This window comes from Mustela lutreola, chromosome 10 (assembly GCF_030435805.1).
Source record: "Mustela lutreola isolate mMusLut2 chromosome 10, mMusLut2.pri, whole genome shotgun sequence".
Taxonomy (NCBI): domain Eukaryota; kingdom Metazoa; phylum Chordata; class Mammalia; order Carnivora; family Mustelidae; genus Mustela; species Mustela lutreola.
The window spans coordinates 35,029,840-35,052,986 of NC_081299.1; the positions used below are offsets into that span (position 1 = coordinate 35,029,840).

General features: G+C 39.4%; 1 protein-coding gene across 1 annotated transcript in view; it reads right to left on the reverse strand.

Annotated features, from left to right (window-relative positions):
• The window catches only part of ZSWIM5 (zinc finger SWIM-type containing 5), a 221,294-nt gene that overhangs the window by 27,059 nt on the left and 171,088 nt on the right, over positions 1–23,147 (reverse strand). The window contains exons 5-9 of the mRNA XM_059135338.1: positions 13,899–14,078; positions 6,523–6,699; positions 2,486–2,632; positions 1,894–2,031; positions 195–455 (exon numbers count right to left, since the gene is read on the reverse strand). Of these exons, the coding sequence (XP_058991321.1) occupies positions 195–455; positions 1,894–2,031; positions 2,486–2,632; positions 6,523–6,699; positions 13,899–14,078 (903 nt within the window). The remainder of the gene's footprint in view (positions 1–194; positions 456–1,893; positions 2,032–2,485; positions 2,633–6,522; positions 6,700–13,898; positions 14,079–23,147) is intronic.

Below are 23,147 nucleotides of genomic sequence, written 5' to 3' on the forward strand. Positions count from 1 at the left end.
GACAGCCAGTTATTTATCTACATGCTTCTATTTGCCAATCTGGACTTGAGCTATAGGATCCTTCACATGTTTGCTAGCCCTGGGAACTTGAACTATACTTTAATGTAAAAAATGATTCTGTACAGTACTCTGTTACAGAGAGGAACTCAGAGTTATAAGCCTAAGGTACTACGACAAAACCCTTCTCTACTTACCCTCCAGGAGTAAGATGCACTGTTTCTGCAGTGTTCGCACTAGCTCATCGTCCAGCTGCAGCTCCTGAAGTCGACTCAGGAGCTGTTCCTCATTACGGCACACCTTGTCCTGTGTGTAGAGGCCTTCAGGCATCACTCTCTGCTGACCCATCCCCATCAGAGCAACTTCCAGGGCCAGTGACAGGTAGGACTCATGGCTGTTTGGGCAGCCTGTAGCCACAGGTACATGCTGGTATACAGGGGGCCTGCTTTCATTCATATCTGAGGGCAACATGGGACCAGATTCTTTAGGTCAGTTCTATGGATTCTTTTGCTCCTCTCTCCCTCCCACTTTGGAAAACAGTTAGGTCAGGAGATGCCACAGGGAAGCTGAGTCAAAACCCCAGAGCAGTAAGGAAAATATACTGAAAAAAGATTACACAGAGCCACAGAGATTCCCAACTCCTTCCCAATATGTGAACTGGCTAGACCAGTTGGGGAAGAAGTGGATCTTATATTAAACTTTTGCTAACACATTATGTAATACATGATTATCTGTTGGGTTTTGTTTGTTTGTTTGTTTGTTTGTTTGTTTTTTGTCTATTTCACTAGAGTATGAGCATGTAAAGGGAAGAGACATTATCTTATTGCCCTGTGCATCTCCAGAGTCTGGTATGTGAAAAGAGCTAAGTGTACGTCCTTGATGAATATATTTCAAGTACAGTCTCAGGTTTTTGAGACGTAAGTGTCACTGTGCAGAGGAAACAGACCAAAGATGATGATTTCTTTTCAGGTGATTAGAGGGAAGATAAGGGCAGCTCTAGCTCAGATTGGGGACACCCACTGTATCTCTACCCAGAGAGATCCAAATCCATCCATTTAAACTATTACTTTGTAACACTTGCAACTTCTTTGTAATTATTACTTTCTATGTTCTACCTCTTGGGTTCAAAGTTTTAGAAAACGAGCACAGGTTTAAAGTCTTACAGGGGTTTAGAGTCTTGTTTCTTTTCTTTCTTCTTCACTTATCTGGTTAAATATTTATGGAAAACTATTAAATGAGCGGTATTGCACTAAGTGCTGGGATCACAAAGATAAGTAAGTCATAATTTCTACTTTCAAGGAACTGAAGTCTAGTAAGTTAATCACTTGTAAACAAATTGTGCTGCAGTGGGCTAAATACCATAATAGATGTATGTATAAAATATAGTGATGGCATAAAATTCTGTCTCTAGTCCTTACTACACTGAGACTACTAAGATTCTTCCTTTCTAGTTCTATTATCACTGGTAAAATCAGAATATAACCATCATGAGGAAGAAGGTTCAAAGAAAATATGAGAGTATTATGCAATTGTAAGGGTTACACACATTCTTTTTTTCGGAAGTTTTTTTCCACTTCAAGACTGCTCCAAGACTTGGCCTCTGCCTCCTGAACACTATCGCTCTTCATACTCACTTTGGATCACACTCGTTAGGTATTCATGGTATGGAAGTGAGAGGAGCAAAGGAAAGCTGGCAAGGGGAAATAGGAGAATAGGATGGGGCCAGTCTACGGGGTGGGAAAGGAAGGTGAGAAAGAGATGAAGCCCAAGGAAACCCCTCAGGGTAGGTCCAATTTGGATAAGAGGACAAAGGCTGCAGGAAATGTAGACAGAGTCAGACAGGGAAGGGAGAGCTACTAAGGACAGTTCTGGTTCTTCTCAGGCTGACCCCTGTACCTGACACTTCCAGATAGCCATCATCATTCAGACGACAGGCCTCAGTCAGAGTGAGAAACAGGCAGCCAATGGGATCCAGGGGGTGGCCCACCCAGCCTTCCAGGTTTGTGATGGTTGTGGTTCCTCTCTGTAACAGTTCTGGAAACAACAGATCCAAATTTTAGAAATTGATAGGGACACATTGCTCTCTGTCCCTGTCTGAGTCTTCTCATTAGCAACTTAAAAAAAAATCTTCCCCCATTGTCTCGCCTTGGGTGGTCACAAGTTTATTAGCTATAAGGTCTTGAAGTCTGCATTTAGACTTCTTGCTCGCAGCACACATAACGTAAATACAGTTTTACAGTTTAAAGAGGGTCTTATACCAGATCTTTCTGGGTCTTCCAACTGCCTGTGAGGGATGCAGACCAGCATTATTATTCCCATTTTGTAGATTAAAAAAACCCTGAGATTTATAGAGGTAAAGTGAGGTATTCCACACATCAGGTAGAAAACCCTGAAATTCCTTCCCTCCTGCCATCCATGAAACTTATAGCCTCTGAAGATCCTCATCAGCCCCAGCCTGAGAAGTTAAGATGGCTCCTTATCACTATACCTTTCTTCTGGTGCTTGTAGATTTCCAGCTGCCGTTGCTGCTGCAACCTCAGAGTATTGATAATGGCCACCGTGAGTCTGAGGGCCTCTTTTGGATAACCATGGGAGCGCAGAGCATCGACCCGAGCGCAGGCTGTAGGCACATGCTCTACCAGATGAGAAGAAAGTATTTTGGTTGGGTTAGATTTTCCAATGAGGAAAATTCATGTTTGACAAAGGGGGTTTGTGTTTTGCTCAGTTCCTAAAATTCAGCTGATATCTACTGTGTACCAAGACCCATGTTTTATCTTTTAAGAATACAGAGTTGAGGGATTATGGGCATTGGGGAAGGTATGTGCTTTGGTGAGTGCTGTGAAGTGTGTAAACCTGGTGATTCACAGACCTGTACCCGTGGGGATAAAAATATATGTTTATTAAAAAAAAAATAAAAAAAAAAAAGAATACAGAGTTGAATAAGTCACAGGCACTACCTTCAAGGAGCCACCATGTGGCCTCTGTAGAGTGGAATGGTGTAGAAAGGAACACACAACTAGGATAATAAAATATAGTACCTCTTTGTGACCTTGGACTATGAGAACTCAGTGGAGGTAGCAGCTAACTGCCTACAGAGAAAGGCCTCATTTATTAATCCTACATTCCTGAGAACCTATTTTATGCCAGTTTGCTTGACAGGCAAGGGAAGTACAAACGTAAATAAGAAATGACCACTTGCTCAAAGACCTCACAAATGATACATAAATAGATCATTATAAAACAGTTAAAAGTAAACAACATGATAGTAATATATACAGAGCAAAAATAATATTTGAGCAGCACTTTGTAGAACTAGCAAGATTTTAATTAGGTAGACAAACAGGAAAAGGCATTGCCAGCAAAAAAGAACATATAAGCAACGGCATATAAATAAAACATAAGAAGTATTCTATAAAGCATCTTTTGAGTATAACAAATAGTTCTGTGCAGAGAAAGTTATGTCACCAGAGACTGCCTAGAAATGTAGAGTATGATATGCCATACTAAGGAGACTGGATTTAACTTAAGGATAATGGAGGGCCTCAAAAGCTTAAAAATGGGCAAGTGATTATAATGAGATTAATGGTTCATTGGGCGATTTTTAAAAAATTTAAATAGGTTCCATGCCCAGTGTAGAGCTCAATGCAGAGCTCAAACTCATGACCCTGAGATCAAGACCTGAGCTGAGATCAAGAGTTGGACACAACCAAGTGAGCAGAGCAGGTGCCACCATTTTGTGATTTATTTTAAAGATAACATTAAGGGCGCCTGGGTGGCTCAGTGGGTTAAGCCGCTGCCTTCAGCTCAGGTCATGATCTCAGGGTCCTGGGATCGAGTCCCGCATCGGGCTCTCTGCTCAGCAGGGAGCCTGCTTCCCTCTCTCTCTCTCTGCCTGCCTCTCTGCCTACTTGTGATCTCTGTCTGTCAAATAAATAAATAAAATCTTTGAAAAAAAATAAAAATAAAGATAACATTAAAAGTCAGAAATAACTGCAGAAAATTTGAAAATACAGATAAGCAAAATATAAAATAAAAATCAGAAGATAACCATTATTTCCAGTATTGTGTGTATGTATGCATTAAGTATGTGTGTGTATATATATTCTGATTATGTATATATATATACATGGAATGATATGATCATTATTTTTTTAAGATGTTATTTACTTATTTGTCAGGGAGAGGGAGCACAAGCGAGCAAAGGCAGAGAGAGAAGCAGGCTCCCCGCTGAACAGAGAGCCTGATGTGGGGCTCGATCCCAGGACCCTGGGATCATGACCTGAGCCAAAGGCAGCTGCTTAACCGACTGAGCCACCCATGCATCCCTTATTATTATTATTATTTTTTAAGATTTTATTTATTTATTTGACAGAGAGAGATGACAAGCAGGCAGAGAGAGAGGAGGAAGCAGGCTCCCTGCTGAGCAGAGAGCCCGATGCGGGGCTCGATCCCACGACCTTGAGATCATGGCCTGAGCCGAAGGCAGCGGCTTAACCCACTGAGCCACCCAGGCGCCCCCCCCTTATTATTATTTTTTAAAGACTTATTTATTTTAGAGAGAGAGCATGAGCAGGGGGAGGGGCAGGCAGAAGGAGGAGAGAGAGAGAAAGGGAGAGATGGAGAGAAGCAGACTCCCCTCCACGTTGGAGAGAGCGCAACGTGGGGCCCTATCTTACGACCTTGAGACTCTTAACAAACTGAGCCACCAGGTGCCCCCATGGGATAATACAATAATTGTTTTGTAACTGGGTTTTTTCTCTGAATAATGTATTATAAAGTTTTTTTTTTATATCATTAAATATACTTCTACAACATTAAAAATGCTGATACACCATTCCTCTGAAAATATGGATATAATCCACTGAGTCAGTCAATCCCCTACTGTTGGACATTAAGACTATTTCCAATCTTTCTCATCTGTACATTACTTACATCCATGCTCTAATAAAGCCCCTAGCTTTATACATATTCTTAGTTAATTATAGCACAGGATAAATTCCTAGATGTAGAATTCCTGGGTCAAATGGTATGAATGTATTTTAACAGCTTTTGATAAGCATTATTGACAGGGTATAAGCACTTACATTCCTACTAGTAGTAAATGAGAATAACTATCTCCATGTAACTTTTCCCACACCATAAACTAATTATCTTTACTTCAAAAATCTCTGACCATTTGACAATCAAAAAATGGTAATTCAGTGTTGTTGTTTTTTTAAAGATTTTATTTATTTATTTGACACAGAAAGAGAGATCACAAGTAGGCAGAGAGGCAGGCAGGCAGAGAGGGAGGTAGGCTCCCTGCTGAGCAGACAGCCTGATGTGCGGCTCAATCCCAGGGCTCTGAGATCATGACCTGAGCTAAAGGCAGAGGCTTTAACCCACTGACCCACCCAGGTGCCCCAATTCAGTGTTGTTTTGATTTTCACATTTTCACCTTTGATTGCTGACGAGATGCATATGATTTCACACACTTGTTAGATTTATGTTTTGGACGTGTTAGATATGGGAAGAGGCAAGGTGACGAAAGGAGACTTCGGGTAGTGGCCCACAGTGAGTTTGGGCAAGGCTTTTAAGAGAGACAGGGACATATGCATAGTCAGCAAGTTTTTTTTTTGTTTGTTTTTTTTTTTAAAGATTCTGTTATATTTATTTGACACAGAGAGAGAGGCCACAAGAACACAATCAGGGGGTGCAGGAGAGGGAGACGCAGTCTCCTTACTGAGCAGGGAGCCTGATGCGGGGTTCAATCCCAGGACCCTGGGATCATGACCTGAACCGAAGACTGACGCTTAACCAACTGAGTCATGTGGGTGTCCCTGCATATTCAGCAAGATCTTGAGAAAGACAAAGAAATGTAGTGAAGGATGAAGGTAAGGAATTGGGAGAAGATATAAAAATAAATGTCATTGTTGACATACATACATTGTTGTAAGACTCAGAAAATGAGTATTTTTTAAAAGTGTCTGTTTTGGAATGAGCATCCTGTGATAAAGCAAAGAAGAGATTGACATACAGCCAGAGGAATATTTAAACCCACAATGGAAGAGCTCTGTTCCTTTATAATGAAGGAAGGAAGGAAAGGTGGAGAGGAGGAAAGAAGACAGTTTGGTGACAAATGCAGATAGTGCTCTAGCTACTAGCACAGGGTAATTTAAGTTTCGGAGTTAGTGCCTTTTTGTAAAATATATTAATTTCAGAGTGGATTATAACATTGCTCTGTAACTGCTGACTAACTATGAACTGATGTTTAATGGTTTTATGACTACTCTTTGAGATTTACTAACTCCTTTCCCCTTCTAAAACTCAGGAAACAACACAAATTCCTCTGTTTGAGGTTATTATACTTCAGCTAAATACACATGGAAGTAGCTGAAGCTTCACATAAATACGCCGAGTCCCTAGTTAAGGCCCCAAAAGATCTGTCCAAATTGGAATTGTGTTGCCAGCCCCTATGTAGTTCTGGCCTGGCACAAGGTAAGACTGAGCTCTGAAATTCTTAGAGGAGAGGAGAGGTACACTTACCAAGCCACAGCGGCTGGCCTTGGGAATTAAACAGTAGTCTCTCACTTTCCTGCTGGCAGGCAGGAGCTGTATATATATCGCTGCTTATTATTCGCTGTAAGTGGCTGTCCTGCCAATGTAATTCACGGCCCTCGATGGCTCTAGTGAACACTGTTCGTCTTGGTCTGGATAAGGAGTCTGGGGAAAGAAAGACATGTAGCAGTTCAGTGACAGGTAATCTGAAGCTCTAACGCTTATGTCTTCTTCAGAGTGGGAGGATGAGAAGAGTAGTATGTGGCTTCGTGAGAGCAGCCACTCTGCCATCTGTCTGGGTGCTTGTTGTGCTGCCTCTTTATCGGCTAGCCCTTAATGTGGCTGTGCCCTCTATGGCAAGATCCTTTCTACAGAGACCTATGGCTGCCTTTCCAGTCTACAGAAGACCAATTTCTCCTAGGATTGAGAGCCACATGAAAAAGAAGAGAGACAGTGGTGCTCAGCTGCTCAATTATGAGGACACCAACCGCTTCTATAGAAGTCAGAGGAAGAGAGAAGTAGCTAGATAAGTCCCCTGGACAATCCATAACCTGTCTCATTTACAGCCTGACTCTTATCAGACTAAAGACTTCATGTAATTTATATTAAAAGCTGAAAAAGGGTGCAAGTCCTATGTATTCTGGTCCCTTTATCACACAGATATCTACAGGCTTACAGTCTTGTTCTTGAATATGAAAAACTGATACTGACAAAGACTAATTTAATTAACATAGACTCTTACCATGCCATCTCTCTTCAGGAAAAAGTCTGCAAGGAAACCAAAACAGTTTAGACAAAATAGCCTCAACTTTTAAGGGCGGTATGGAGGAAGATCAAATGAAAGATATGTCATCAAAAACTCTGGAGACAGAAGGCCTCATGGAAACTACATTTAAGGAAATTAAAAACTAACAAACAAACCAACCAATCAACCATAAAGGATTATTTAATTGACTCTCTGCCAGATTAAGGACAAGTGGTCTGGGATCAAGTACTAAAATACTACACAGATGTTTCCAGAGATGCCCAAATGAGCTATACATCCACTGAGTCTGTGCAAAAAAAACTGGGAGGGAAAGCCAGAGGATTCAAAATGAACATGAAAGAAATGAAGAAATGAACATATTCATTCATTAGGCAAAAGTCCTTAGAATATGTTCATCTCTTCAGAATTTGATATATTCCATAGAGTGTGGGTTTAGAGGGTTAAATAAGAATAGCATGACAGGGGTGCCTGGGTGGCTCAGTGGGTTAAAGCCTCTGCCTTCGGCTCAGGTCATGATTCCAGGGTCCTGGGATCGAGCCCCGCGTCGGGCTCTCTGCTCAACAGGGAGCCTGCTTTTCCCTCTCTCTCTGCCTGCTTCTCTGCCTACTTGTGATCTCCATCTGTCAAATAAATAAATTAAATCTTAAAAAAAAAAAAAAAGAACAGCATGACAATATTTACTGAAATGTCTTCTTCAAGTTGTCCCTCAGTAGAAGCACAATGTACCTCCTACTGGCTGCAGTCTAAACCCCTCTCTTGCTGAACTGAGACTCTACCTTGGGTCTTCTCAACCCACAGTAGGGATTAGGCTCCCAATATTCAACAAGTCCGTAAATAACGAGCACCTACACATGGCAGGTACTTGTTCTAGGTGCTGAGGATATATAAAGTCACTGCCTCATGGAACTTTACATGTAAATGGGCAGAGATAGTTCAATAAATCTACAGTATACCAGGTATATGAGATGGTTTTGAGTGCTTTAGAAAAGACTAAAGCAAAATTAGGGAGAAAGGCAAGCTGGTGTTGGGTGGGGGTTATTGTTTTATATAGAATGGTATCTAATAAGGTAACATTTGAACAGAGACTTTAAGCCTGATAACTAAGATAACTAAGGGAAGAGCATTCTAGGCAAAAAGGAATAGCAAATGCTAAAATCCTAAGGTGGGTACATATTTGGAGTATTGGAACGTAGCAAGGAGGTCAGTGTACTGAGAGTGGAATGAGCAAGCAGGAAAATTATAGGAGATAAGGTCAGAGAGATTCTAGAAAGCCAGATCATTGAGGACCTTACAGGCCATGAGTAAAAGATGAGAAGCCACTGGAGGGCTTTTAGCTGTTAAAGGTGTATGATGCGACCTGCTTTTTAAAAGGTTAACTGGCAACAGTATTGAGACTAGACCATGAGGTTGAAGGGCAAAAGCAGGATGGGCAGTTAGGAGGTCACTGCAATAATTTGTGAAAATGATGGCAATTTGGCCAGAGTAATAAGCAGTAGAGGTCATAAGAATATATGGATTCTGATGGACAGAAGACATGAAAGGATAATTTTCCAAAGAAAATATCTAGATGGCTAATAGGCACATGAAAAAATGCTCAATGTCACTCATCATCAGAGAAATACAAATCAAAACCACAATGAGATACCATCTCACACTTGTCAAAATAGCTAAAAGTAATAATACAAGAAACAGAAGGTGTTGGCGAGGATGCAGGGAAAGGGGAATCCTCTTGCACTGTTGGTGGGAATGCAAATTGGTACAGCCACTCTGGAGAACAGTTTGGAGGTTCCTCAAAAAGTTAAAAATAGAGCTACTCTATGTCTCAGCAATTGCACTACTAGGTATTTACCCAAAGGATACAAAAATACAGATAACAAAGGGGTACATGCACCCTGATGCTTATATATAGCAGCACTATCAACAACAGCCAAACTATGGAGAGAGCACAAATGTCCATTGACTGATGAATGGATAAAGATCTGTATACACACACACACACACACACACACACAAACAGCCATCAAAAAGAATGAAATGTTGCTGTTGGCAATGATATGGATGGAACTAGAGGGTATTATGCTAAGTGAAATAAGTCAGTTAGAGAAAGACAAATACCATATGATTTCAGTTATATATGGAATTTAAGAAACAAAACAGGAAACAACATGTGTTGGAGAGGATGTGGAGAAAGGGGAACCCTCTTACACTGTTGGTGGGAATGCAAGTTGGTGCAGCCTCTTTGGAGAACAGTGTGGAGATTCCTCAAGAAATTAAAAATAGAGCTTCCCTATGACCTTGCAATTGCACTCCTGGGTATTTACCCCCAAGGATACAGATGTCGTGAAAAGAAGGGCCATCTGTACCCCAATGTTTATAGCAGCAATGACCACGGTCGCCAAACTGTGGAAAGAACCAAGATGCCCTTCAACGGACGAATGGATAAGGAAGATGTGGTCCATATACACTATGGAGTATTATGCCTCCATCAGAAAGGATGAATACCCAACTTTTGTAGCAACATGGACGGGACTGGAAGAGATTATGCTGAGTGAAATCAGTCAAGTAGAGAGAGTCAATTATCATATGGTTTCACTTATTTGTGGAGCATAACAAATATCATGGAGGACAAGGGGTGTTAGAGAAGAGAAGGGACTTGGGGTAAATTGGAAGGGGAGATGAATCACGAGAGACTATGGACTCTGAAAAACAATCTGAGGGGTTTGAAGTGGTGGGGGGGTGGGAGGTTGGGGTACCAGGTGGTGGGTATTATAGAGGGCATGGATTGCATGGAGCACTGGGTGTGGTGAAAAAATAATGAATATTGTTTTTCTGAAAATAAATAAATTGAAAAAATTATAAAAAAAAAAGAAACAAAACAAATGAACATATGGGAGGAGGGGGAAAACAAAAAAAGAGAGAGGGAAACAAACCATAACAGACTTTTAAATATAGAGAACAAACTGAGGGGTAATCGAGAGATGTGGGTAGGGGATGGGCCAGAAGGGTGATGGGTATTAAGGAGGGCACTTGTTAGGATGAGCACTGGATGTTGTATGTAAGTGATAAATCACTGAATTCTATTCCTGAAACCAATATTGCACTGTATGTTAGCTAAGTAGATTTAAATAAAAATCCCAAAAAAAGAAAAAATATATGGATTCTGGATATATTCTGAAGGTAAAGCCAATAGGATTTGCTCATGGTTTGGATCTCAAGTGAGGGAGAAAAAGAATCAAGAATGACCCCATGGTTTTTGCTTTTTTGTTGTTTTAAATATTTTATTTATTTATTTATTTGTCAGAGAGAGAGATCACAAGTAGTCAGAGAGGCAGGCAGAGAGAGAGGAGGAAGCAGGCTCCCCGCTGAGCAGAGAGCCTGATTCGGGCTCCAACCCAAGACCCTGAGATGATGACCTGAGCCAAAGGCAAAGACTTAACCACTGAGCCACCCAGGTGCCCCAGACTCCATGGTTTTTAAGACACACTTGCCATATGTGGACATAGGAATACTGTAGGAGGAGCAGGTTTAGGTGGGGCTTGACAGATAAGAAATCTAAATGGAAATATTGAAAAGGGAGTTGAGCATATAAGTCTGGAGTTGGGATTTAAGACAATATAAATTTGGGAGTAGTTAGTATACAGATGATTATCAAAACAATGCAATCACCAAGGGAGTTTCTATATAGAGAGAAGTGTTTGATGACAGAGCCCTAGGCACTCTAACATTTTTGGTTAGGAAGAAGGAAGGGGACAGTAAAGGAGGCTAAGGAGGAGGAACCAATGAAGAAAGTAAGAACAGAACCAAGAGAGCAGTGTCTTGGAAATAAGATGAAAAATGTGTTTCAAGAAGAAAGTAAATAATTCTAACAAATAGTGCTAATGAGCCACTACATTTGACCATGTTTAGCATCAGTGACCCATATAAGAGCAATTTCAATAGCAGAGGGATGAAAGCTGACTAGAGTGGAGAATATGAGCAGAAGTAGAGATGATAAATACGTACTATTCTTTTAAATTATTTTTCTTAATTCTACCACTTATTTCTACTACCTCAGGGAAATAGGGTAGTAGCCAGAGAGGCATATGGGAACAACATGACTGTGTTTTGTTTTGTGATGAGAGAGAAAGCAATGTACTTATATACTCATAGGAATTTGTTTTACAAACAAATTTGTAAAACAGGGGAGAGAAAAGATAATTCCCGGAGTTCTATCCTGGATAAAAGAGAAGGAATAGGATCTTGAGAATAGGTAGAGGGCTTGGGCTTAGAAGCACAAGTAGAAACGGGGAGAGGAAGGGGTGCCTGGGTGGTTCAGTGGGTTAAAGCCTCTGCCTTTGGCTCAGGTCATGATCCCAGGGTCCTGGGGTCAAGCTCCGCATCGGGCTCTCTGCTTGACGGTAAGCCTGCTTCTCTCTCTCTCTCTGCCTGCCTCTCTGCCTACTTGTGATCTCTGTCAAATAAATAAATAAATAAATCTTAAAAAAAAAAAAAAAACGGGGAGAGGAAGACTGGATGGATACAGACAGAAGAAGATGTAGTGAGAGAGTCATGGAAATTCTCTTGTGATTGCTTCTATATTCTCAGTGAATAGGAAGCAAGGTTATCAGCTGGAAGTGAGGAAGGGGAGGAATAAAGTTTTCAGAGAAAGATTCATGAAACAGTAATTTCGAAGAGTAAAAGAATGCACAGATTAAGGAAATGTCTGGACAACACTATGGACCCATTTAAAATCAGTGGTCATAAACTTAAAATAAGACTAGTTACCATGCTTATGTTTCTTTTCTTCATGTTCAGCAGTGTGGGCATGCACTGAGGAATCAGAGAATGACAATGAACTACTAAGTTTAGTGTTTTGCTATCTGTGTGAAATGAAGGGAAAGAGAAGTTTGAGCATGTATGTGAGGGAATGATTATAATGATTCACCAAGAAATCAGGAGGAAAACAAGGCTACCAGGAGAATGAAAAAGTGGTAGGATCAAAAGTCCTAGTGGATCAAAGAATTATTGGAACCAGGATACTAGAGAAAATAGGTTAGCAAGACTGATGATGGTATTGACAGCTGCCTGAAATTGAGATTATGAAGAAGGTATAGTTATTGGCAATGATAAGGTTTAGGGTATGGTCTTGGGATTGTATGGCTCAATTATGTGGGAAGATGAGACTATTAAAAGAGAGGAAGTCAAAGAACTGAGAGGCTAGGTTTTGGAATGATCATCTGTGTGGCTACTGAAATTATCAAGAATTATGATAGAAGCAGTAACAGAAAGCAGTATCACTCAGCCAATAGCCAAAATCTTCAAGGAAAGAGCGGGGTTGATACAGAGATCTACAAATATCACAACCAGAAGAGTAGCAGATAGTATATTTTGACAGCATGAACTTTAAAGCTGGGGGGTGTTTTAGGAAGGAGGAAAGGATAATGATATAGAAATGGCAATGAAGAATAAGTGGGACCCCATTGCTCCATTAGGTATAGAGACCTGAGAGCTAAATCAGCCACAACTTGAAGCAAGATGTTGCAGAAGAAACAACATCCTCAAATGAGAACCAGTAACACAAGCAACCAGTATGATAAGGAAGAAACTACCAAACTAGAGGCATGTCTTTATATGCTTTTGACTCTCTATGCCAATCCCAAACCAATACTAAAGGGATGATGTGTTGTGGAGATTAGAGGAATGCCCGTAAAGTGTAGCTTAAAGAAGTGGCAAAACTATAACTTTTCAAACTACTGTTACTTTTGTTGCTTTAGGTATACTGACAATCAGTTATGGTACAGTAGATGAAGACCTGGCCGGAACAATAATTTAAGTGATTTTCTCCTTGAGATTAAAAATCCCAGATTTATCACTTAAACTAGAAGGACCACATGTAAAATCAATATCTGACAAAAAATCTCCTACCAGTAAAGGTTCCCAATGGGCTAAAGAGCAATCAGTTGCCAATAGCAAACAGCCTGAGTTAGATGAATTAAAACTGACGTGAATAGTGATGCTCAGTGTTACCTGCAGGCCAGGGGCTCAAAAGGCAGAGGCTCAAAAGGCAGAGTGTATAGTATCACTGTACTAGATTTGTCTTAAAATGGGCCAAGGGTCCTAGCAGTAATTTGGGAAGATAATCCAACCTAGGTATCTGCTGTATAAAAAAATTTGAGGAAAACAGAGAAAAGGAAGAAAAGCAATTGACAGGACATTTTTAAAAGCTGTTTTTAAAAATAAATAAATAAGTAAGTAAATAAATACTGTTTTTTGCAGGCCTTCCATCCTTCCCTTGAGGTAGGCCTTCTAAGCTAAAACCAACCCCAACTGAGGATCCATTAGTCATGCAGAACTTGAAAGGTAAAGAGGATTCATGCAGAAGGCTCTAGGAATTTACGGTGGGCACTATAAGAACACTCAGATATGGAAAAAGACACAGCACCTCCAAAATGTCAAAGGTAAAAAGCTTACCCTTATTCAAGATAAATAAAAGGACAGGCTTTTCTTACTGAGAATGGCAATACTGACAGCCAACTGTCTGGCCACCTTTGTTCTAGAGCTTTACCCTCCCACCTTTTGGAGTTCTGGCACAGAGACCCCAGAAGGATATATGGCTCACCTGGGCTGTGACTGGCATTCTGGGGAAGTGCATTGGTGATGTTGGGCAGCTCATGCCCATAGTTCCCATCCTCCAGGGGACAGACATCCAGGTCACTCCACTTCTGCAGCTGCTGTAGCCAACAGGACTTTTCCTCCAGTTTGCAATGTGGATTTAAAATGATGCATACCCATAAGGCCCCTGGAAATAAAACAACCAACAATCTTGATATCTTTCCTCTGATCTATGTCAGCTTTAATTTTTCAGGCTACTCTTTTCTTCCATTTCTGGTTGGTAGGAAGAGTCTCCAAAACATCAGCTTTTCTCAATATAAAAAAATAAAATCTGCTAAAGTTTTCAGAAATGGCTTATTTTTCCTCCCTAAAGCTTTCTTAAAGCAGTGATTATCTGGATATCTGGATGTGTGCCTGTAATGATGAATAAGACAGATTTGGACTTGAATTCTGATCTCAGATTTGTAGTCCAACATACTATTTATTAAGAGCTTTCTATGTTCAAGGCCTATTCTCCTACTGGAGAATAAGACACTGTTCCAACCCCTGAGGAGCTGCCCAATGAGGGAGATAGATTAATAAATATAAAGTCAATTGAATAAAATGAGTGTTAAGATAAAGATATGTTGGGGTGCCTGGGTGGCTCAGTGGGTTAAAGCCTCTGCCTTCAGCTCAGGTAATGATCTCAGAGTCCTGGGATTGAGCCCCGCATCGGGCTCTCTGCTCAGCAGGGAGCCTGCTTCCCTGTCTCTCTCTGCCTGCCTCTCTGCCTACTTGTGATCTTTCTCTGTCAAGTAAATAAAATCTTAAAAAAAACAAAAGATAAAGATATATTCATGGTGGAGTGCCTGGGTGGCTCAGTGGGTTAAGTGTCTGCCTTTGGCTCAGGTCATGATCCTGGAGTCCCAGGATTGAGTCCCGCTTTGGGCTCCTTGCTCAGCAGGGGAGTCTGCTTCTCCCTCTGCCTCTCCTACCCTGCTTGTGCTCTCTTTCTTGCTTACTCTCTCTCCATCAAATAAATAAATAAAATCTTAAAAAAAAGAAGGCATGTTCAGGGTATAATAGCAGCATATAGGAAGGACACTAAGCAGAAGGACAAAGGTCATAAAGGAGGTGCTCAGAAAACATCAATTTTTGATTAGTTGACCTTGGATTTTTTGAACTTCAAATCCCTCAACTGTAAAACTGACAGCATAGAAAAACTACTCTGTAGCAATAGTGTGACAATTAAATGAAATAACATTTGTAAAAGGCCTAGCATATTACTTGGCACATAGCAGAATTTTAGTATTTCCTTTTTCCAAGAAAACTTATTTCAACTTGGATTTTGATATTGCTGATCAACCATGATGCCTTAAAACTATCACATTCTTCCATCTTCTCTGTCACTATAGGTGAATATCACATTTTCCATGTAACCAATAGCTACTGTTTCTCTTACCATCTCACCTTTCTTTTAAAGCAAAGCTGCCTCTTTTCAAGGTTGGCTATGTGACTGCGCCAGATGTATTCTCAATCTCAAATCTGCAAAAAGCCTGGCTGCAGAATATCTTAAGTTTAAAATCCTTTGGGAAGAAGCTACATCTTTGGACAGAGGTACTTTCAAAAACTATTTCAAGCCTGTTAAGCTCAAATAGGAATGTTTTAAAGGATATTTTTAGCCTCAGTATCAGATACTACTTGAAATATCAGATACTACTTGAAAATGGTGAAGATTCATTTCTATTGACTCAGTTTTAAAAATCTACCATGAAATATAAACTATACTATGTAATAAAATATATTATATTATGATGACTCTCAAGAGAATTATAGTTAGGAGTCACCCAAATAATAATTAAAGCATGGCAAATGCTATCACAGACATACATAAAATCCTATGACAATATATGTTGGAGCAATGAATTCTGCATATGGGGTCAGAAGAAGCTATAGAAAGGATATGACATATGAGCCTGAAGAATAAACATGAATTAATTCTGGTTAAAGATACCTAACGACTTATAGCAGCAATGGCCACAATAGCCAAACTACGGAAAGAACCTAGATGTCCATCAACAGATGAATGGATAAAGAAGATATGGTATATCTATATCTATATCTATCTATCTATACACACACACATACACAATGGAATACTATGCAGCATCAAAAGAAATGAAATCTTGCCATTTGCGATGACGTGGATGGAACTAGAGGGTATTATGCTGAGCGAAATAAGTCAATCAGAGAAAGACAACTATCATATGATCTCCCTGATATGAGGAAGTGGAGATGCAACGGGGGGTGGGGTGCAGGTTAGGGAGGTAGTAAAAGAATAAATGAAACAAGATGGGATCAGGAGGGAGACAAACCAAAAGAGACTCTTAATGTCACAAAAGAAACTGAGGGGGGTTGGGGGGAGTGGGAGAGGGAGAGGGTGGTGGGGTTATGGACATTGGGGAGGGTATGTGCTATGGTGAGTGCTGTAAAGTGTGTAAACCTGGCGATTCACATACCTGTACCCCTGGGGCTAATAATACATTATATGTTTATAAAATATAAAAAATTATTTAAAAAAGACATGTACACATATTACTAGCACTTAACTAGCATAAGGGGTTTTTAAAAATGTGTTTACATGTTTATATCCTTCTCTAGAGTGTTCACTCTTTGAGGACAGGGACATTGTACTTATTTTTGTGTTCCCAGTGTCTGGCACAACTTGGTACTCAATGAATGTTTGTAAAATGAAAATAAAAGGAACACAATTATTTATTAAAAAAAAAAGATACCTAACCACTACTTCCTTCTGAAACCTCACTAAAATGAAAATAAAGGGATAAAAATAGGCATAAACTCACACAGTTACAGGGAATGGCAGAGATAAAACAGAACAGCCACAGAATTTTAGAATTTGTAGCTGACTTAGAAAAACAAAGTTGAAACCTCCACCAGCAGTTAGGAAAACCCAGAAGCACAACTGATTCAGGCTGCAGAACCCTGCTGAAAGTGGAGATGAATTTAGTAAAATTGGTTAGAAATTTGTCAAAGTGCTCAGGTTTGCAGAATTCCTTCTCTGTTCAGAGTATCAGAGTGCCTGCTCCTTTCCTTGCCTGGATGAAGACCAGAGTTTTACTCACTGGGAAGGTTGATTCAGACAGGCTCTGGATTGGAAATATTATGTAGGGTGTCCTTCCTAAAAACTGAGGGATTAGGGAAGATATATATATTGAACAAATGGATACCTCCCAACCCAACCCTCTTTCTCCATTTGATTCTAAGAAGACTGTGACAAGTTTATAACTCAGAGACAAGAGACTGGAGGATTCATCTCTGGAAATCACGCTGGGGGGAAAAACATATAGCACATACTGTAGTTTGGGCTCTCCACTGAAGAAAAACCCAGTTAGATCATCCTCAGTTAAACTGACTAATTAACAAGGTCTCTCTCTCTCTCTCTCTCTCTCTCTCAAACACACACATGCACACATACACACAGAGCTTCCATCTAGCTCTTAAGTATTATTCTTAAATAGGATTGGGTAGCTAAGAAACATTAGATATATAAGAAAAGCATCTTACATAAAGGGCAAAGAACAAAGCAAACAGAAGGAAAACCTTAAGGGAATACCAAAAAGGCACAGGTCACAAAAAAAACTTAAAGAGAAAAACATTTCCAATTGATATTCTCAAAGTGAGAAAATCCTGCATCTATGAAGAGCAGGATGCAACAACAACAAAAATGGGCTCTTGGAAATTAAAAACATGATGACAAGAAAATTTATTGAAAATTAACAAAATGGTGGATGGGGCGCCTGGATGGCTCAGTTGGTTAAGTGTCTGCTTTGGTTCAGGTTGTGATCCTGGGGTTCTGGGATTTAGCCCCACGTCGGGCTCCCTGATCAATGAGGAATCTGCTTCTCCCTCTCCCTCTGTCCTTCCTGCTCCTGCTCTATCCACCTCATTCTCTCTCTATATATATTTTTAAAGATTTTATTTATTTATTTGAGAGAGAGAGAGAGAGAGAGAGCACGAGAGGGGAAAAGTTCAGAGGGAGAAGCAGATTCCCTGTGGAGCTGGGAGCCTGATGCAGTACTTGATCCTGAGACTCCTGGGTCATGACCTGAGCTGAAGGCAGTGGCCTAACCAAATGAGCAACTCAGATGCCCCATCTCATTCTCTCTTAAATAAATAAAATCTTTATTAAAAGATTAATAAGATGGTTAAAAGATAAAACTGAGAAACCTGGAAGATAAAAGACAAAAAACAAAAACAACAAAACAATGAGAGAAAAAATAGTAAAATTAGAGACTCAATCTCCATTTAGTATGTTCAGTCACATAAAATAATCTAACAATTTTACTATGTTGTTAGAGACATCCCTCTGGAACCCTCTATTTTCTTATTCCTGTTACAGACCCTCCTCTAAGCCTGCAGCATAGTAACCTAGAAACTAATATCCAAATAACAGAAGTAGTTACAGACAAAAAGAGAAAATAAAGGTGAGGAAATGAAAAAGAAAAAGAAGTTCAAGAAAATGTCTCAAATTAAAAGATAGAAGTTTCCCATTTGAGAAGGCCTACTGAGTGTTAAGCAAATTAGATTTTTAAAAATTTATTTATTTACTTATTTTTAGTAATCTATACACCTAATGTGAGGTTCAAACATGCAACCCTGAGACCAAGAGTCACATGCTCTACTGACTGAGCCAGCCAGATGCCCAAGTAGATTATTATTAGTATTATTTTTTGGTTTTAGGAGTAGAAATTTATGTATTCATCACATACATGTAATACCCAGTGCTCATCACTACACATGCCCTCCTTATTGCCCATCACCCATTTAGCCCATCACCCATCCATCCCCCCCTCCAGCAACCCTCAGTTTGTTTTCTATAGTTAAGAATTTCTTATGGATTGCCCCCCTCTGTTTTCGTCTTATTTTATTTTTCCTCCTCCCCTGTGTTCATCTGTTTTCTTAAATTCCACATATGAGTCAAATCATATGGCATTTGTCTTTCTCAGACTTTTTTTTTTTTTAATTTTAAGACTTTTATTCATTTCTTTGACAGAGAGAGAGAGAGAGAGCACAGAGGGAGAGAGAGAGGGAGAAGCATGGTCCCTGCTGAGGACCCTGGGATCATGACCTGAGTCAAAGGTAGACGCTTAACCAACTGAGCCACCCAGGCACCCCCTGAGAGACTTATTTCATTTAGCATAACACACTCTAGCTCCACCCATGCCATTGTCAATGGCAAGATTTCATTCTTTTTGGTGGCTGAGTAATAATATTCGTGTGTGTGTGTGTGTGTGTGTGTGTGTGTGTATACACACCATATCTTCTTTTTCCATTTATCAGTCAATGGATATTTGGGTTCCTTCCAGATAATGCTGCTATAAACACTGAGGTATATGTGCCCCTTTGAATCAGTATTTTTTTATCCTTTGGATAAATACCTAGTAGTGTCAATTGCTGGATCATAGCATATTCTATTTTTAACTTTTTGAGGAACCTCCATACATTTTCCAGAGTGTCTACACCAGCTTGCATTCCCACCAACAGTCCCCCTTCTCTGCATCCTCACCAATATCTGTTGTTTCCTGTGTTGTTAATTTTAGCCATTCTGACAGGTGTGAAGTGGTATCTCATTGAAGTTTTGATTTGTATTTCCCTGGTGATGAGTGATGTTGAGCATTTTTTCATGTGTCTCTTAGCCATTTGTATGTCTTCTTTGGAGAAATGTCTGCTCATGTCTTCTGCCAATTTCTTAACTGGGTTACTTATTTTTTGGGTTTTGAGTTTGTTAAGTTTTTTATAGATTTTGGATACTAGCCCTTTACCTAGTATCCATGACAGATATGCCATTTGCAAATATCTTCTCCCATTCCATGAATTGCCTTTTAGTTTTGTTGACTGCTTGCTTTGCTGTGCAGAAGCTTTTCATCTTGAAGTCCCAGTAGTTCATTTTTGCTTTTGTTTCCCTTGCCTCTGGAGACGAGTCTAGTAAGAAGTTGCTGTGGCTGAGGTCAAAGAGACTGTTGCCTGTGTTCTCCTCTAGGAATTCGATGTTTTCCTGTCTCACATTTAGGTCTTTCATCCATTCTGAACTCACTTTTGCACATGGAGTAAGATTGTGGTCAGTTTCATTATTCTGCATATTGCTGTTCAGTTTTCTCGACACAATTTGTTGAAGAGACTTTTTTCCCATTGGATATTCTTTCTTGCTTTGTCAAATATAAGTTGACCACGGAGTTGAGTGTCCATTTCTGGGTTCTCTATTCTGTTCCTCTGGTTTATGTTTCTGTTTTTGTTCCATTACCATACTGTCTTGATGATTACAGCTTTGTAATACAGCTTGAAGTCTAGAATTGTGATACCTCCAGCTTTGGTTTTCTTTTCAACACTGTTTTGGCTATTTGGGGTCTTTTCTGGTTCCATACAAATTTTGGAATTGTTTGTATCAGCTCTGTGAAAAATGTGGGCAGTATTTTCATAGGGATTGCACTGAATGTGTAGATTGCTTTGGGTAGTATAGACATTTTAACAATGTTTGTTCTTCCAATCCATGAGCATGGAATGTTTTACCATTTTTAAAAAAATATTTTATTTATTTATTTGTTAGAGAGAGAGAGCACACAAGAAAGGGAACTGGAAGGCAGAGAGGGAGAAGCAGTTTCCCCGCTGAGCAAGGAGTCCAATGAGGGACTCACTCCCAGGACCCTGGAATCATGACCTGAGCTGAAAGGAGACTTTTAAATGATTGAGCCACCCAGACATCCTTGTTATTCCATGTTCTTGAACTGCTTTCATAAGTGTTCTATAGTTTTCAGAGTACAGATCTTTTGCCCCTTTGGTAAAGTTTATTCCTAGGTATCTTATGGGTTTTGGTGCAACTATAATGGGATTGATTCCCTGATTTCTCCTTCTGCTGCTTTATTATGCATGTACAGAAACACAACAGATTTCTGAACATTGATTTTATATTCTGCAACTCTGCTGAATTCCTGTATCAGTTCTAGCAATTTTTTGGTGGAGTCTTTTGGGTTTTCTACATAGAGCTTCATGTTGTCTCCAAATAACCAAAGTCTGACTTCTTCCTTGCTGATCTCAATGCCTTTTATTGCTTTTTGTTGTTTTATTGCTGAGGCTAGGACTTCCAGTACTATGTTGAACAACAGTGGTGAGAGTGGACATCCCTGTTGTGTTTCTAACCTTAGGGGAAAAGTTCTCAGTTTTTCCCTATTGCGGATGGTATTAGCTGTGGCTCTTCATATATGGCCTCTATGATGTTGAGGTACGTTCCCTCTATCCCTACTTTCTTGAGGATTTTTTTTTTTAATCAAGAAAGGATGCTATATTTTGTCAAATGCTTTTTCTGCATCTCTTAAGAGGACCATATGGTTCTTATCCTTTCTTTGATCAATGTGGTATATCACATTGCTTGATTTGCAGGTGTTGAACCACCCCATAGCCCCGGAATAAATCCCACTTGATCTTGGTGAATAATCCTTTTAATGTAATTTTGGATTCGACTAGCTAGTATCTTGTTGAGAATTTTTGCATCCATGTTCATCAAGGATATTGGTTGATAATTCTCCCTTTTACTAGGGTCTTTGTCTGGTTTTGGAATTAAGGTAATCCTGGCCTCATAGAATGCATTTGGAAGTTTTCCTTCCTCTATTTTTGGGAATAGTTTCAGAAGAATAAATATGACTTCTTTAAATGTTTGGTAAAACTCTCCTGGGAAGCCAGCCAGTCCTGGACTGTTTGTTTGTTGGGAGGTTTTTGATTACTGATTCAATTTCTTTGCTGGTTATGGGTCTGTTCATATTTTTTCTTTCTTCCTGTTTCAGTTTTGTAGTTTATGTTTCTAGGAATTTATCCATTTCTTCCAGATTGCCTAATTTGTTGGCATGTAATTGTTCATAATATTCTCTTACAGTTGTTGGTATTTCTGCAGTGTTGGCTGTAATCTCTTTCATTCATGATTATGTGGGTCCTTTTGCTTTTCCTTTTGATAAGTCTGGTTAGGGGTTTATTAATCTTGTTAATTCTTTCAAAGAACCAGCTCTTGTTGATCTGTTGTTGTTGTTGTTTTTTAATTTTCTATATTGTTTAATTCTTCTCTCTTATTTCCCTTCTTCTGCTGGTTTTAGGCTTTATTTGTTGTTCTTTTTCCAGTTCCTGTAGGTTTAAGGTTAAGTTGTGTATTTGAGACTTTTCTTGCTTTTTGAGGAAGGCCTCTATTGCTATATATTTCCCTCTTAGGACAGCCTTTGCTGCATCCTAACTGTTTTGGACTGTCATATTTTTATTTTCATTTGCTTCCATGTATTTTTAAATTTCTTTAATTTCCTGGTTAATCCATTCATTCTTTAGTGGGGTATTCTTTAATCTCCATGTATTCTGTGGTCCTCCCAAATTTTTTCTTGTGATTGACTTCAAGTTTCACATTGTTGTGGTCTGAAAATATGCATGGTGTGATTTCAGTCTTTTTGTACCAGTTCAGGCCTGATTTGTGACCCAGTATGTGATTTATTCTGGAGAATGTTCCATGTGCACTTGAAAAGAATGTGCATTCTGCTGTGAGTGGGGTATTAAAGTTCCCACTATTATTGTATCATTATCTTTAAAAAAAATTTTTTTTTAAAAAAGGTTTTATTTATTTATTTGTCTGAAAGAGAGAGAGAGAGCACAAGCAGGGGCAGCAGCAGGCAGAGGGAGTAGACTCCCTCCCAAGCAAGGAGTCTGATGCAGGACTAGATCCCAAGACCCTGGGATCATGACCTGAGCTGAAGGCAGATACTGAACTGACTGAACCACCCAGGAATCCCAATTATTGTATTATTATCAATGAGTTTAAGTTTGTTATTAATTGATTTATACATATGCTTCCAAATTGGGGGCATAAATATTTAAAATTGTTCCATCTTCTTGTTGGATGTCAGACCCTTTATTATTATAGTGCCCCTCTCTATCTCTTTGTTATAACATCTTATTTGTCTGATATAAGGATGGCTACTCCAGATTTCTTTTCACATCCATTAGCATGATAGATTGTTCTCCACCAATTCACTTTCAACTTAGAGGTGTCTTTGGGTCTAAAATGAGACTCTTGCTAACTGAACATAAAATAAATAAATAAATAATAGAATAAAATGAGTCTCTTATAAGCAGCAAATCGATGGGTCTTCTTTTTTAATTAAAAAATTTTTTAATCCATTCTGATACTATTTTTTTTTGTTTAGAGCATATAGTCCATTACATTGACAGT